The sequence below is a fragment of the Pseudophryne corroboree genome, chromosome 5 (genome assembly GCF_028390025.1).
Source record: "Pseudophryne corroboree isolate aPseCor3 chromosome 5, aPseCor3.hap2, whole genome shotgun sequence".
NCBI lineage: Eukaryota > Metazoa > Chordata > Amphibia > Anura > Myobatrachidae > Pseudophryne > Pseudophryne corroboree.
In genome coordinates, this window is record NC_086448.1 from 801,432,550 (window position 1) to 801,448,109 (window position 15,560).

At 44.8% G+C, this 15,560-nt stretch overlaps 1 protein-coding gene across 6 annotated transcripts in view; it reads left to right on the forward strand.

The window, feature by feature from the left end:
- ENPP2 (ectonucleotide pyrophosphatase/phosphodiesterase 2) overlaps positions 1-12,318 on the forward strand; it is a 172,173-nt gene extending 159,855 nt beyond the window's left edge. For 4 of the 6 annotated variants that reach the window (XM_063924459.1, XM_063924460.1, XM_063924458.1 and 1 more), the window contains 2 exons: positions 7,980-8,030; positions 11,731-12,318. In XM_063924459.1, the coding sequence (XP_063780529.1) occupies positions 7,980-8,030; positions 11,731-11,901 (222 nt within the window). In that variant the 3' untranslated portion in view covers positions 11,902-12,318. The remainder of the gene's footprint in view (positions 1-7,979; positions 8,031-11,730) is intronic. The other 2 variants (XM_063924461.1, XM_063924463.1) reach the window with 1 other exon arrangement.
- The last annotated feature ends 3,242 nt before the right edge of the window (positions 12,319-15,560 follow it).

A 15,560-nucleotide genomic window follows, 5' to 3' on the forward strand; every position in this document is an offset into this window, starting at 1 on the left:
CCGACATTCACATCATAGCATGCAGAATGAGCCAAAATTCACATTATAGCATGCAGAATGAGCCAAAATTCACATCATAGCACGCAGAATGAGCCAAAATTCACATCATAGCACGCAGAATGAGCCAAAATGCACATCAAAGCACACTGAATGATCCGAAATGCACATCATAGCACGCAGAATGATCCGAAATTCACATCATAGCACACTGAATGATCCGAAATGCACATCATAGCACGCAGAATGATCCTAAATGCACATCATAGCACGCAGAATGATCCTAAATGCACATCATAGCACGCAGAATGAGCCGAAATGCACATCATAGCACGCAGAATGATCCGAAATGCACATCATAGCACGCAGAATGATCCGAAATGCACATCATAGCACGCAGAATGATCCGAAATGCACATCATAGCACGCAGAATGATCCGAAATGCACATCATAGCACGCAGAATGATCCGAAATGCACATCATAGCACACTGAATGATCCGAAATGCACATTATAGCACTCTGAATGATCCTAAATGCACATTATAGCACACTGAATGATCCTAAATGCACATTATAGCACTCTGAATGATCCTAAATGCACATTATAGCACACTGAATGATCCTAAATGCACATTATAGCACACTGAATGATCCTAAATGCACATTATAGCACACTGAATGATCCTAAATGCACATTATAGCACACTGAATGATCCTAAATGCACATTATAGCACAATGTATGAGGCGAAATTCACTCACACACACCTGACAGACACACACTCACACACACACACACCTGACAGACACACACACACCTGACAGACACACACTCACACACACACCTGACAGTGAATGGAGCCTGAGGCCGGGTCCCGCCGCGGTATTGGGAACGGGGTGGAGAGCTGTGCAGCGCGGCGAGGGACGAGGAGAGAGAGAGAGAGAGAGAGAGAGCGTCCTGACGCGCGTACAGGGAGGGGGGGGGGCGTGGTAAAAACAGAGGCCGCTGTACGCGTGTCAGGACGCTCTCTCTCTCTCTCTCTCTCCCCTTCCCCTGCCGCGCTGCACCGCTCTCCACCCCGTTCCCACCACCGCAGCGGGACCCGGCCTCCATCCCGGTGCCGGTACATGTAGGGGGGGGCGTTCGCCCTAATTGCCCCCCGCTAAATCCGCCACTGCGGCTCTCTCTGGGGAAATGCCACATTATCGCAGTGCTGCCCTGTGAACTCTCCAGCCTGAGCAGGTGAGATTATATCACAGGGCACACTGCGGTATTTTTTTCAAATTTTTTTTTTTTTTTTAGTAAATTCAGCCACATCACATTTCCCATTATAAGTATGGGGAATGCGATGTGGGTTACTAAAAAAAAAAAAAAAAAAAGTGTATTATAGGGTTTGGAGCAGTTTTTCATGAAAATTGCTCCAAATGTCCTTTAATACATTCAGGTGATACTAAAATAATGCGAAAAGGGTGTGAAAACAGAAAACACCCTTTTCACATTATGTTAGTAAAAATAATGTTAATAAATAGACCCCTAAGTCATTACAGCAGGGGATTAAGTCCGACAGCACTGGCTCACTTAATCCTATTAAAGGGATAGATGAGCAGGGCTCCATCTGTATGACAACTCACAGGGCTTATGTAATAGCCTATGATCTGCAGGCTATGCGGGAATTCCGCTGATTCTGGCCGGTTTTCTTCCACCTGGTTTTGCCTTTTTAAATGATTGCCGCTATAAAAATATTAACAGACTCGCCAGAATTCCCGCACAGCCTGCAGGCTATTACATAAGCCCAGCAGACTCCTATTTTTTTCATGTTATTTATGCAATTTTTTGGGTGCACGCTGAGCTCATTTTATATCGTTTCGGTTTGGGAAGTCACCTGAAAGTTTCTTAGATGACCGATGATCCTGGAGTGATATGATGATACGTCGGAGACGTAACCGCGGATCACGGAAGCAGGCAGGAGGCGTCCTACACCAGACATCTCCTGCTGCATTAGCATAGTAGCTGTACGGTATTACGCAGCCGCTTCCCTGCCTTTCCCTGCAGCTGCGCAATATCATGCAACTCTGAATCAGTCTTGTATATAATTGAACAAGAAATGTTCAAAATCAAAGCACAGCTATAAGTATGACGAAACTGCAAATTGGCACATTCTGATTTGGCACAATTATTACAATGTACAATATGCGTTTGTCATGCACGTAAACAGACGCCAGGCGCAGGAGTGAGAATATTATAAGGGTACACTGCTAAATAGTACAATATCGAGCAGCAAAGATCCAGACTGCAATATACTTGTTGCACATAACAGAGTATTTAAAGAGGTCCTCGTTTTGCAACTTTTTTTCAGTTGTGCAACGATTTTGTTACACCATGTCCACATTTGAGCATTTGTCTGTAGCAGAGGTGAAGACATTTGTTTTTTTGTTTTGTTTTTTTGTTTCCTATTCAAGGTGTTTAAAGCTTTGTGTGCTTTATTTTGCAACGCTGTAATGGCTCTGTACCTCCCTATGTCAAACTAGAACCCATAAAATGAGCTATATATAGCATTTCCGAAGCATAAATACTTTAGGAAGATTGGGTGGGTCCAGGTGTGAAAAAAACAAAAAAAACCCTCAATAATGTCTTGTCAGTGGAATGGTAGATTTTTATAAATGTCCCTTTTTTTATAGGAACAGAAAAGCCAGTTTCTGTAATCTGCATGAAATCCCATAACTCACAGATGACGTGTAAAGATGTATTTAGGTGGTGTTACACAGATTCCAGGATGCTGACTGTAGACTTTACTTTATAAATCCTTTTGGCAAAGGACTCCATTTTCTATTGGCTGACCTTTTTTTTTTTTTTTTTTCATTTAGCAAGTTTATTATACATCCAATTAGTTTTCAAAGAGCTAAAAGGTGACTTCTATTTGTACTAGTCCCTGAGCTTACAGTAAATCTTTTATTTTACACAATTGGTGGATTCACATGTACAAACATCTTGAAAAAAATGCCACTTTCAATAACTGGTGCAATACTGGAATCTGTGTGTGTGTGTGTGTGTGTGTGTGTGTGTGTGTGTATATGTATGTGTGTATATATATATATATATATATATATATATATATACACAAATATTTATATTATGATATGTTCGGCGCAATGTAATGATGCCCGAGATCGCCGGAGGTGTAGGATGCTGGCCGATCTCTGACTTTTTTTTTTTAAAGAAATAATCGCTTACAAGGTGAAACCATGCCTTATAAATGATTGTCCCTTTAAAGAAACGGGCGAGACAGGCCAGCACATTCCGCCCCTCTGCCGATCTCAAACTCCATTACATCCTGCTGAATGTCTTTTACAATAAACACTAATTAAGGTACAGGTTATAAAGAAAAAAATAAAATAACACCAGTGACGCTTTTTCGAAGTAGATTTATTCTATGAAGTCGATCTGTCATTGACTCCTCTGTCTTAGAAATAAATCAATTTTTGTGATTACATTTTCACTCCTGTCCGCAATGCAAGAATAGAGCAAGAAGAGACGGGTAAGAAATATGGCTTTGAACAAAAACCTAAAAATAAAACTTTAATTTATTTTATATACTGTTAAGAAAAGTATAAAAAATGGTGACTTGTATACACTAAGAAAAGGTAAGCCTTTATAATAGCTGTGGATAGACGGTAAAAGAGTACCGTATACTCCCCAAAGGGACATTGCTTTAACATTTTACTAAAACCATCTTCTTCTGCTGCTTCTTCTTCTGCTTATTCTTCTTCTGCTTTTTCATCTGCTTCTTCTGCTGCTTCTTCTTCTTCGGCTTCTTTTTCTGCTTCTACTTCTGCTTCTTCTTCGAAACGTAACTGGAAAAAAAAAACACTTAAAAAAAAATTATATATGGCGACATTGTTAGTATATTAACCCTTCCAATATCAGTGCATAGAACGGTCTGCGGTGCATTGTGGCAGTACATTAACCAGCCCCTCCAATCTCCAAAGGTCTAGAACCCTGTTTTACCGTGCGCATGGCGGCTTTACAGCTTCTCTATACTTAATATTAAAAGCAGAGCTGCTAGCGCCTGTATGGAAACTAATGCAAATATAAATCCTATTATATGGCTCTAAACTTGTGACCTCTCTTAATTCCTGTAGTTAAAACAGAAACATGGCTAATATTGGTATAGTGTATTTTTTTCTTTTGTTTTATTGAATAATGTACTCAGACACATGGAAATAAGGATGTGACATGTTTGGATAACTGATCTTGGCCCTCATTGGCGTTACATAGGAGCAGCAGCGATGGCACTAATATGGTAATGCAGGGGCGTAACGCCCCCTGCTGTATTAATGATCCAAACTGCATCCTAGCACCCATGGGTTCGTGCAAACTAGGAGCAGCAGCTGTTATCTAGAGGCCAAGAAATCTCCATTCTCTAATGCAGATCCTGGCCTCTTCCCTCCCCCGTAATGTCGGCAAAACACGCATACATTTGGAAAAACAGAGGCCATCGCTGTTCCCTCCCTGCCCCCAAAGCAGGGGGGGGGGGGATGCGGTTGCATAGATGTAGCCCATTTTGATTGTAGGCGGATGATAGCATGGGCGTTCTGATCGCCGTAAGCGCCTGGAATTGCGACCGCTCTACGTGTAACTCTGAATCAGGCCCTATGTAGTGATCTCAAAAAATGTCTAAGGTTATTTAATACAAATGTTGGACTATGTAACAAGCTATTACAGCTTAGTTTAAAGTCCACAACACACAAAGCGATAACTTTTAGCGGTAACTAGCGTTTTTGTCATGTTCGTCCATCTCTTATGTTTACTTGGTTTTCCTGTTAAGTGGTGAAAAGGAGGATTGCCCCCTCTCAGATGTTCCTTCTCCGCCCTATTAAATCCCATTCTGACAATTGTATCCTACATAAATTTCCTTATTCTTACATAATTAGGTTACACTCCAAGAGTACCCCCGATCGGCCCTGTTCTCCCATAAAATGCTATATTGTGCACCACCACAGAGGCTGCAAATTCATGCGTAACCCTATAAACATAAGTGCATAATGTAGGTGTAAGTGGCCTGGAGGAGGCGTAGGTTTTGTGGTTTTGGAAATGACCCTTTCTGTGTCTTTACAATGAGAGAAGAAACATGTAATTGGCATTTCCTCGCATGTATGAAGCTACAGGGAATGCTGGTGCTAACGCTTCAAATGTACTAAGTGCATGGCATGAATGACTGACTGCAGATTACTCCTTGCTAAAAGCCATGATGGTCCTGTACGCTTCCTCTCCATTCCAAGCAGAGCCGGCCTTAGGCATAGGCAATCTAGGCAAATGCCTAGGGCATTTGGTATGCTTAGGGGCACCAGCAGCTTCTGATGATTAAAATGATATGCGGCATGCCTATATTCTGTGTGTAACTGCGGCTGTATCTGCATACAAAATGCTACATTGCAGTGTTTTAATGGAAATCACTGTAATGTAGCATTTCATATGCAGATACAGCCGCAGTCGCACACAGAATATAAGCATACTGCATATCGTTTTAATTAGCAGAAGCTGCTTGTGCATCCTAGCCACATAGTAATGCAAATAAGATGCATTTTCATAAACAAAAGGCGCCCGACGATAGCAGAACTGCCAGGTAACTCATGCCAGGCATCTCCTGCAGAACTAGCGGCGGTGCTAGGGGGCACCAGCCAAAATCTTGCCTAGGGCATCATATTGGTTAGGGCCGGCTCTGATTCCAAGCCTCATCTGTGACCTTGTATGCACGCTTGCTGTGTCCTTCAGTGTTCCGTTCTTTCTGCATGTATGTTTTGTCACATGTCCTTGCTGTACACACACCTGTAGCCTAAAAGCCTAAATCAGGAAGACCGTTTGTTATGTATGAGTAATGGAGAAGCTGCATCATGGATAACATGTTGTCATTTGCCTGACACCCTCCGGTAATTGCAGTGTGTCAGACTATGGGGTCTATTCATGAAGCAGTGAAAAGAGTGGAGAAGTGAGCCTGTGGAGAAGTTGCCCACGGCAACCAATCGGCTATGAAATAATACTGATGAAGTGCATGCTAATAAATTATACGTAGCAGTTGATTGGTTGCCAGGGGCAACTTCTCCACTCTAATGAATACTGTAGATCCCATTTCCTTGTCCATTCAGAAGAGGTTTACCAGTGTCTTGGGTATGAAAGGAATCTCCAGAAATAAGCAAACACTTAATGCTAATCCCATATAACCCTTATTAAGGAGCAATTCTATAATAGTGAAGGAAGCAGAAAGTTGAGGGCAAATTGTTCTTTAAAATAACAATTAAATTGACTCCATATTTCGTAAAAAAATAAATAAATGCTGCTTGAAACCACGTGTATTAAAGCAGCATAGAATGATACCAGTATATATTTATTTCTCATTCATCAAGTCCTGGAGACACTGCTCACCATGGGTTGCTGGAAGCTATGGCGCAGAGGGGTGGGCTATGGGGTGTAGCGGGTACTCTTTACTTGGGCCTGTTGAAGTGGCCCAGCAGAGGAAAGGGGCCCTCCACTTCTGTAACAGGCATGGAGAAAGCGGCCTCTCTCCCATGCCCAGCACACGCTGCTGAGTGGCGTCGGTAGGTGGACCAATCACACTCAACACCCCACTACCCCCCATCCACCCCTGGTTGACCACCAACCAGCACCCACCCTGTGCGGCAGGCGCACCCACTTCACGGGCTCGCACATAATCTGTTTTTTGCATATTTTTACAGAAGGGTCTTGGGCCCCAACTCCCTTTCCCCCCTCCCCGGGTTGACCTCGCCTCCTTACAGTACAGGGGTCCAGCAAAGCTGAAGGCAGCCCTGGCTGGAAGGAACTGAAAGGAGCTGGCACTTACTACAAACTATAACTCTAAGTCAGAAGCTGCTCCCCTCTGTAACCCCTGATCTTCAGAGTTTTTTAAGTGCCCATGGGAGCTGGTCTTCCCTGCTCTGCCTGCAGTGCAGCCCCTTCTTCTGTTTTTATGTTAGATTTATTTTATTTGTCATTTTTCTGTTTATTTTTACTGAGGGATGTGTGCCGCAACTCGCGGCACACTTCATCTGGGGTGTCACGGTTGCATTAATGGTAGTCATCATGAGGTCATGGTTTTTTGATCGCACATGGTATTTATCAGCATTTTAAGGACAATTTTCATTTATTTCTTCCACTTTTAGTAAATTCTTCACTCCTGATTTTATAATAATAAACCCCTTTATGCCGGTCAGGAGCTACGTAAGCCCTCTCCTCATGCTCTCCTCCCTAGCCATACATTATGGTTCCTTATCCAGCCCTGAAAGCCCGATGAATTTACAACACAAACTTCCTGCTTGGTTGTCAGACAGAAGCTGATTGGACAGGCCCGGTCATCTGTCTGACAACCTGGGAGATTAGTCTGTTTTCAAAATCTGCAACATTTAGGGGCAGCTATGGGGGTAAGGAGTATTAACGCAAGATGGCTTTCTGCCTGAGGTTCTGCTTTCACTTCCCTTAGACACTGACCCTACAAAAACACAGATGTCTTTGATCAGCCAATTTATAAGCAAATGTATCTTTGTGTTCTGTTCCATGTTACATGTTGTCGTTCTCCGCACAGCCTGGCTAATGTTAGAAATAACCACCATATCTATGTGCATCTATACGCGTGTCGAAACTCTGAATTATTCAGTGTATTAAACACAACACGACCCCAACGAGACTACATTTACATGAGGTTTACTGGGAATTCTCCAAATATTGCACCCGAGAAAATGAGGGGGTCAACTATTAGTTGCGTCAGGACTAAGGCTACATTGATAGCTGATAAATACGATGATTGTGCGTTATTTCTAGTCTATTTTGGCCAAGTTGTGCGGTTGCATGCTGAAAATGCTCTCTTCAAAAGTACAAGGAGAAACTTTTGAGGAGAAAAGTTTGTGTTTTGTGTTTTTGTTTGTTTTTTATTTGTTTTTCTTTTTTTTGTGTGCTTTTGTTTGTTTTTTAGTTTGCCCGACCTGGTCCTCAGAGCTCTTCTAAAGTCAGGTCAAAGGGGATGGTTCGTATTTCTCCTCCTCCTTCTTATTCCTCATTAAGATTGTCTTTAGTTTAAACTTTTGCTGACATTTCAACATCCGAGAGGAAAAATAAACCCCCTTGCCATTAAGTAACTAAACACTGCCTCCAGCATGGAGCAATTTCCTCTTATCTCCTGAGTGTTTCGCCAGTCAGCCCTCTCATGTTTGTAAGCTCCAGATGTTGAACTCTTGGGATATCTCCTGGGAGCAATTGGTGGTTGCTTTTAGGACTGCTGCTCATTAATGTCTAATTCTGTCCTCATGCCTGTTCTCTGTGTCTACAACTTCCTCCATGTGCTTTTCTGTTTCATGTTCAATGTGATCTTCCTGCTTTGCAACAGGACACGCGGATACAGCCGTCATTTAACTCTATGGCCTTTGCTCTCACCATAGCGTATACATATATATATCCTAAATGAAGCCTATTAAGCGATTCATAGTGTTCATGGTTACACTGCAGTGAGGTCGGGTATTCCACTTGCTAGGAACCTCCCTGTGCAATAGTGATATGGGTGGTCTGGCCATATATACATATATATATATATATATATATATATATATATATATATATATATATATGGGTCAATATTTGTTTTTAGTTTTGTGCCCCACTTGTGTTCAACTCCGCTTCGGCCCAGATATATCCAATACCCCTCGAAAATATCATTATTATTATTATTATTATTATTGTTATTACATTTTATTTAAAAGGCGCCACAAGTGTTTCGCAGCGCCGGACATAGGCAGACATTAGGGTACATAGAACTTAACATTACAGTAACTGAAAAACCGAGCACAGGTAACAATTAGCAACACAATTCTTATTACAGCTGAGATGTAAGGAAGCAAAGGAGTAATCGGCGGGGCGGGCAGCCGTTGGGAGAGATGAACCGTAACGAGCGAGAGTAGATGCGGGTATAGACAGTCACTGAGTAGGAGAGAATTGTAATTGAAGTGCAAGAGAAAGTGTTGTGAGAACAGTAGGGAAGAGGGCCCTGCTCCTAGGAGCTTACAATCTAAGGGGAGGGGGGAGACAGACAGGGGACATGAGGTGCAAGCAGAAGGTGGCCTGATGGCAGGAAGTAATCGAGGCAGAGATGGCCAAGGTGTGAGGTGGTTGGGAGAGCGGCCTTCAGATTAGGTTATGTGGAAGGGTACGCTTTGATGAACAGGTGGGTTTTCAGTGCCTGTTTGAAGCTTTGCAAGGTCGGGGAGAGTCTAATAGATCGAGGGAGGTCATTCCAGTGAAGGGGGCAGCGCGGTAAAATCTTGGATTTTCGCATGGGAAGCAGTGATCAGGATAGAGAGGCGACGGTCATTGGCCGACCAGAGAAGGTAGGAGGGAGTATGTTGGGAGATGAGGTTGGAGATGTATGGTGCAGTGGAATTAGAGAGGGCCTTGTATGTGAGGGTAAGGGGTTTGAAGAGGATTCTGTAGGGCAATGGGAGCCAGGGCCGGTTTTGTCGAAGGGGAGTGTCAGATGTGGAATAGCGTGAGAGAAAGAAGTCTAGCTTTCCATAAAGGAGATTTACAATTACTTTCCAATCGGAGAATTGCAGCATTCTTAGGTTCCTGTAGTGACCTCACATTTGAAACAGACGTCCCTCAAGTTGGGAGCATACCTCATCCTGGATGCGCTCATCGATGGGAATGATACCGTACAGAGCATATCCTGTCTGGCTGCAAAAATAATGCCTGATTGTAAACACACCTAAGGGAATACATATGTTATTTAGACAATCGGGAGATAGGCGGGACTATGTCTGCAGCACTGTGTTGACATGGTTGCAATGCAACTTATAGCGTGTGTCAGCAGTAGTAGCGTAAACAGGCAGGTAAAGCAGCATGTTTCCAGTTTTCTAGCCAACGCCAATTAAATACTTTAATTTGCATTGTAACCTATCGGCATAGTGTCGCCGACATAATCCCACCTATCTCCTGATTGTCAACATCATGAACATAGTATACCCCCGTTTACGGGCTTATTCATGGTTGGGAGGAAAGCAATAAAAAGGAGTAACTTTACACACAACTTTTGAATAGAGCAGGTTAATACTGAATGTTGTGCAAATATGTCATTCTGGATGGATCATATACAGTACAGTGGTGGCTCCTACCACTTTGGAGGAGGGGGCTGTGTCTTCCTGCTGTAGGAGAGGAGAGTGGAGATTCCTGGCCAGTTCCCAGCCTGGCCCTGGCACCTGCGAGATGAAACTGGCAGGCGCTGGAACCTGCACATGCGCATAACGGCATAAGCGGCTACAGGACTGCGCATGAACTGGCTTCTATGGACTGCATCGGCTGCAGCCCATAGAAGAGGATTAGGGCTGCCTGAAAGGCAGGGAGTGGCTTCCCACAGGAAGCACACTCTCTGCTAATCGCTGCCGCTACTGGCAGTCCCAGAGGGAGGAAACACCTCCTAATGGGTCTTCCTGTCCTGCGGGTGACTGGCAGGTACCACTTCCAACGGGAAGTCGCTGCCAGTCACAGTGTAGCCAGTGCAGTCACGGACTGCATCTGGCTCACTGAGGTGGTTGGTTTACCTAAAAGGGCTGTACTGCCGCTACTGTATAATTTTGGATATTACCATGGACAAGGCAACCCTTGAGTCAATGCCTCTACAGACCATCAGTTCTGCCTAACTTTTCATTATATTAGAGCGGATACTGTTCCTCATAGCTGCATAAGGTCTCCATGTGTGCAGTCTAAAATGACCAATGCAGAATCCATCCGTCCACCCTTGGACTCTGCGTGCACAAATCGGCACCCAGACAATGGCCAAAAATGGTAAAACTGTTTATTTTCATTTGTTCGCTCGCTGAAATTGGTCTTTTTGGTTTAAAATTTTAAGGAACTATTTATCAAAACTTGGTGAGAGATAAAGTACTAGTTAAGTAGCTTCTACCATACATTTTACAGGCTGTGTTTGAAAATTGACAGGAGTTGATTGGTTGGTACTTTATCTCTCATAATTGTATCTCTCTCCAAGATTTGATAAATACCTTCCTTAAGCGGGGTACACACTGGCCGATATATCGGCCTTTCTATTGAACGGCCGATATATCGCGGGTCCGTCGGCCAGTGTGTACAGGCGATATCTATGTCTGTGAACTCCGTCGTTCACAGACATCGCGTCGGCCCCGCAGCACATCCGACGGCCAATATATCTACAGATATATTGGTGCATCGCTGTGTGTGTACGGGCGACCATCTGACCGCCCGTACACATGCTGCGGCGGCCGGCGGTGATTGACAGCTGAACTGGGTGGGCGTGTGTACACGTCCGCCCAGTTCCCGACGGATTGGGCAGTGTGTATGCACAGCACACTGCCCGATCCATCCATAGATATATCTGCAGATCAATTGATCGGCAGATATATCTATCAGTGTGTACCCACCTTTAGCCTAGGATTTTCTTGGGGCATGCTGTAGGTCAGGGAAGATAACCAACCAACTATCTGATGATTGGGTCTTCATGTTGATTGACAAGGAACACGATTGGAATTACATGTGACTATCACACAATGGGTTATCCTTGCATATTGTACACTATGGAGACTTGGGTGTATTTTCCAGTATGTTTATTGCTTGCATTTGATGGCGTTTCAGCTTTTCTACCGCATGCAACGTCCGCTTTAGTTTGTTTTGTGTTTAACACGAAACCTATTTATCTCCTGCAGAACTCAGAGGATGAATCAAAGTGGGTGGAAGAACTTCTTAAGATGCACACCGCCCGCGTCCGAGACATTGAACAGATCACCGGCTTGGATTTCTATCGGAAGACCAATCGCAGCTACACGGAAATCCTCGCTCTAAAGACATATCTGCATACGTTTGAGAGCGAGATCTAATTCTGGCAATGTAGCTTGCCGGCTCCTCTTCCAAGTGGTGTATATTTTTATATCGGTTTTATTTTTTTTTGTATTTATTAATTTTTAAACCAGGACACTTAAATGTATTAGTATTGTAATCCTACATGTCATGCACACGTCATTTGTCCAGTAATGTTATTTAGATGTCTGAGAGACCTCTCTCTCCGCTGCAGCTTGGCTCGTAGACTAAGCTTTCTAATAGTGCTGCAGAATTTCTTCTTGCACCGGGAATTTTATTTTTCTAGTGCTTGGCTTCTATATTTGTAGACTTTTTACTGAGTAATGCGAAACAGAGTTTGTAAAATGACTTATATTAACTGAAGATTGTGACCAAACATATTTATGTTGTATGGATTAATGGAACCTCGTATAATAAATCACACACATTCATTTTTACTCCGGTCTGTGTTCACTGTACAGTGTTTGCAAGACTTGTTACATTGTAAAGTTGTAAACCAAATGGAGTCCATGTTTGTGGGTTTTATTTTAAGGTTGATAAAATCACAAAATGAAATAATTTTAGATTATACAGTATATTCGGGTGGTCTTCAGTATGCCGGCTGTCGGGATCCCGGCGTACAGTATACCGGCGCCGGCATACCGACACTTATTCTCCCTCGTGGGGGTCTACAACCCCCCTGGAGGGAGAATAAAACAGCGTGGCGCGCATAGCGCGCCACCGTGCCCGAGGCGTGGCGAGCGCAATGTGGCGAGCGCAGCGAGCCTGCAAGGGGCTCATTTGCGCTCGCCACACTGTCGGTGTGCCGGCGGTCGGGCTCCCGGCGCCGGTATGCTGGTCGCCGGGAGTCCGACCGCCGGCATATCCTACTACACCCGTATATTCAATTACTAGCTTTGTGCACATCACCAGGGGTGGAACTCCCAGAGGCAATGGAGTCACCTGCATCCGGCCTCCAAGCCCTGAAGGGACGCCTGTATGTACAGCAGCACCAAGTGACGTGCGGTGGGGTGAGGCAGGTGACTGTGTGGTTCACAGCAGGATCCAAGTGTGACCGCTGCTCTTCCAGCAGAGCTCTGCAGAGCACCCACTGCTGCTGAAGAGTTAATCGGCGCACACACCATATTTGTTTTTCCTTATTTCTCTGACGTCCTAGTGGATGCTGGGAACTCCGTAAGGACCATGGGGATTAGCGGCTCCGCAGGAGACTGGGCACAAAAGTAATGCTTTAGGACTACCTGGTGTGCACTGGCTCCTCCCCCTATGACCCTCCTCCAAGCCTCAGTTAGATTTTTGTGCCCGGCCGAGAAGGGTGCACACTAGGGGCTCTCCTGAGCTTCTTAGTGAAAGTTTAGTTTTAGGTTTTTTATTTTCAGTGAGACCTGCTGGCAACAGGCTCACTGCATCGAGGGACTAAGGGGAGAAGAAGCGAACTCACCTGCGTGCAGAGTGGATTGGGCTTCTTAGGCTACTGGACACCATTGGCTCCAGAGGGACCGAACACAGGCCCAGCCTCGGAGCTCGGTCCCAGAGCCGCGCCGCCGGCCCCCTTACAGAGCCAGAAGCAAGAAGAGGTCCGGAAAAATCGGCGGCAGAAGACATCCTGTCTTCAACAAGGTAGCGCACAGCACTGCAGCTGTGCGCCATTGCTCCTCAGCACACTTCACACTTCGGTCACTGAGGGTGCAGGGCGCTAGGGGGGGGCGCCCTGAGCAGCAATAAAAACACCTTGGCTGGCGAAAATACATCACATATAGCCCCCAGGGCTATATGGATGAATTTTAACCCCTGCCAGATTCCACAGAAAAACGGGAGAAAAGGCCGCCGAGAAGGGGGCGGAGCCTATCTCCTCAGCACACTGGCGCCATTTTCTCTCACAGCTCCGTTGGAGGGAAGCTCCCTGGCTCTCCCCTGCAGTTACTACACTACAGAAAGGGGTTAAAAAAGAGAGGGGGGCACTAATTAGGCGCAGTATAACAATACAGCAGCTATAAGAAGAAAAACACTTATATAAGGTTATCCCTGTATATATATATATATATATATATATATATATATATATATATATATATATATATATATATATATATATATATATAGCGCTCTGGTGTGTGCTGGCATACTCTCCCTCTGTCTCCCCAAAGGGCTAGTGGGGTCCTGTCCTCTATCAGAGCATTCCCTGTGTGTGTGCTGTGTGTCGGTACGTTGTGACGACATGTATGAGGAGGAAAATGAGGTGGAGGCGGAGCAATTGCCTGTAACAGAGATGTCACCCCCTAGGGAGTCGACACCTGAGTGGATGAGCTTATGGAAGGAATTATGTGACAGTGTCAGCTCTTTACAAAAGATTGATGACATGAGACAGCCGGCGACTCAGCCTGTGCCTGTCCAGGTGTCTCAAAAGCCATCTGGGGCTCTAAAACGCCCGTTACCGCAGATGACAGATACAGACGCCGACACGGATACTGACTCCAGTGTCGACGATTAAGAGACGAATGTGACTTCCAGTAGGGCCACACGTTACATGATTGAGGCTATGGAAAATGTTTTTACACATTTCAGATAATACCAGTACCACTAAAAAGGGTATTAGGTTGGGTGAGAAAAAACTGCCTGTAGTTTTTCCTGCATCTGAGGAATTAAATGAAGTGTGTGATGATGCGTGGGTTTCCCCCGATAAAAACTGTTAATTCCTAAAAAGTTATTAGCATCATACCCCTTCCCGCCAGAGGATAGGGCACGTTGGGAAACACCCCTTAGGGTGAATAAAGCGCTCACACGCTTGTCTAAACAGGTGGCACTACCGTCCCCGGATACGGCCGCCCTTAAGGAACCTGCTGACAGAAAGCAGTAAAATATCCTAAAATGTATATACACTCACACTGGTGTGATACTGCGACCAGCAATCGCCTCAGCCTGGATGTGCAGTGCTGGGGTGGCTTGGTCGGATTCCCTGACTGACAATATTGATACCCTAGATAGGGACAGTATATTACTAACTATAGAGCATTTAAAAGATGCATTTCTATATATGCGTGATGCACAGAGGGATATTTGCCGACTGGCATCAAGAGTAAGTGCGCTGTCCATTTCTGCCAGAAGAGGGTTATGGACAAGACAGTGGTCAGGTGATGATGATTCCAAAAGGCATATGGAAGTATCGCCTTATAAAAGGGAGGAGTTATTTGGGGTAGGTCTAACAGACCTGGTGGCCACTGGAAACAGCCAATTCCCAGGAACAAAAGCCCTCTCCCGCCTCCGCAAAGTCCTCAGCATGACGCTGGGGCTTTACAAGCGGTCTCAGGCACGGTGGGGGCCCGTCTCAAGAAATTCGAGACGTCTCCCCCTCGCTGTTTCATAAAGTCTGCTTTACCGACGTCTCCCTCAGACAGGGAGACAGTATTGCAAGCCATTCACAGGCTGTATTCCCAGCAGGTGATAATCAAGGTACCCGTCCTGCAACAGGGAAAGGGGTACTATTCCACACTATTTGTGGTACCGAAGCCGGACGGCTCGGTGAGACCAATTTTAAATTTAAAATCCTTGAACACTTACATACAAAGGTTCAAATTCAAGATGGAGTCACTCAGAGCAGTGATTGCAAACCTGGAAGAAGGGGACTATATGGACTCTCTGGACATCAAAGATGCTTACCTACATGTCCCAATTTACCCTTCTC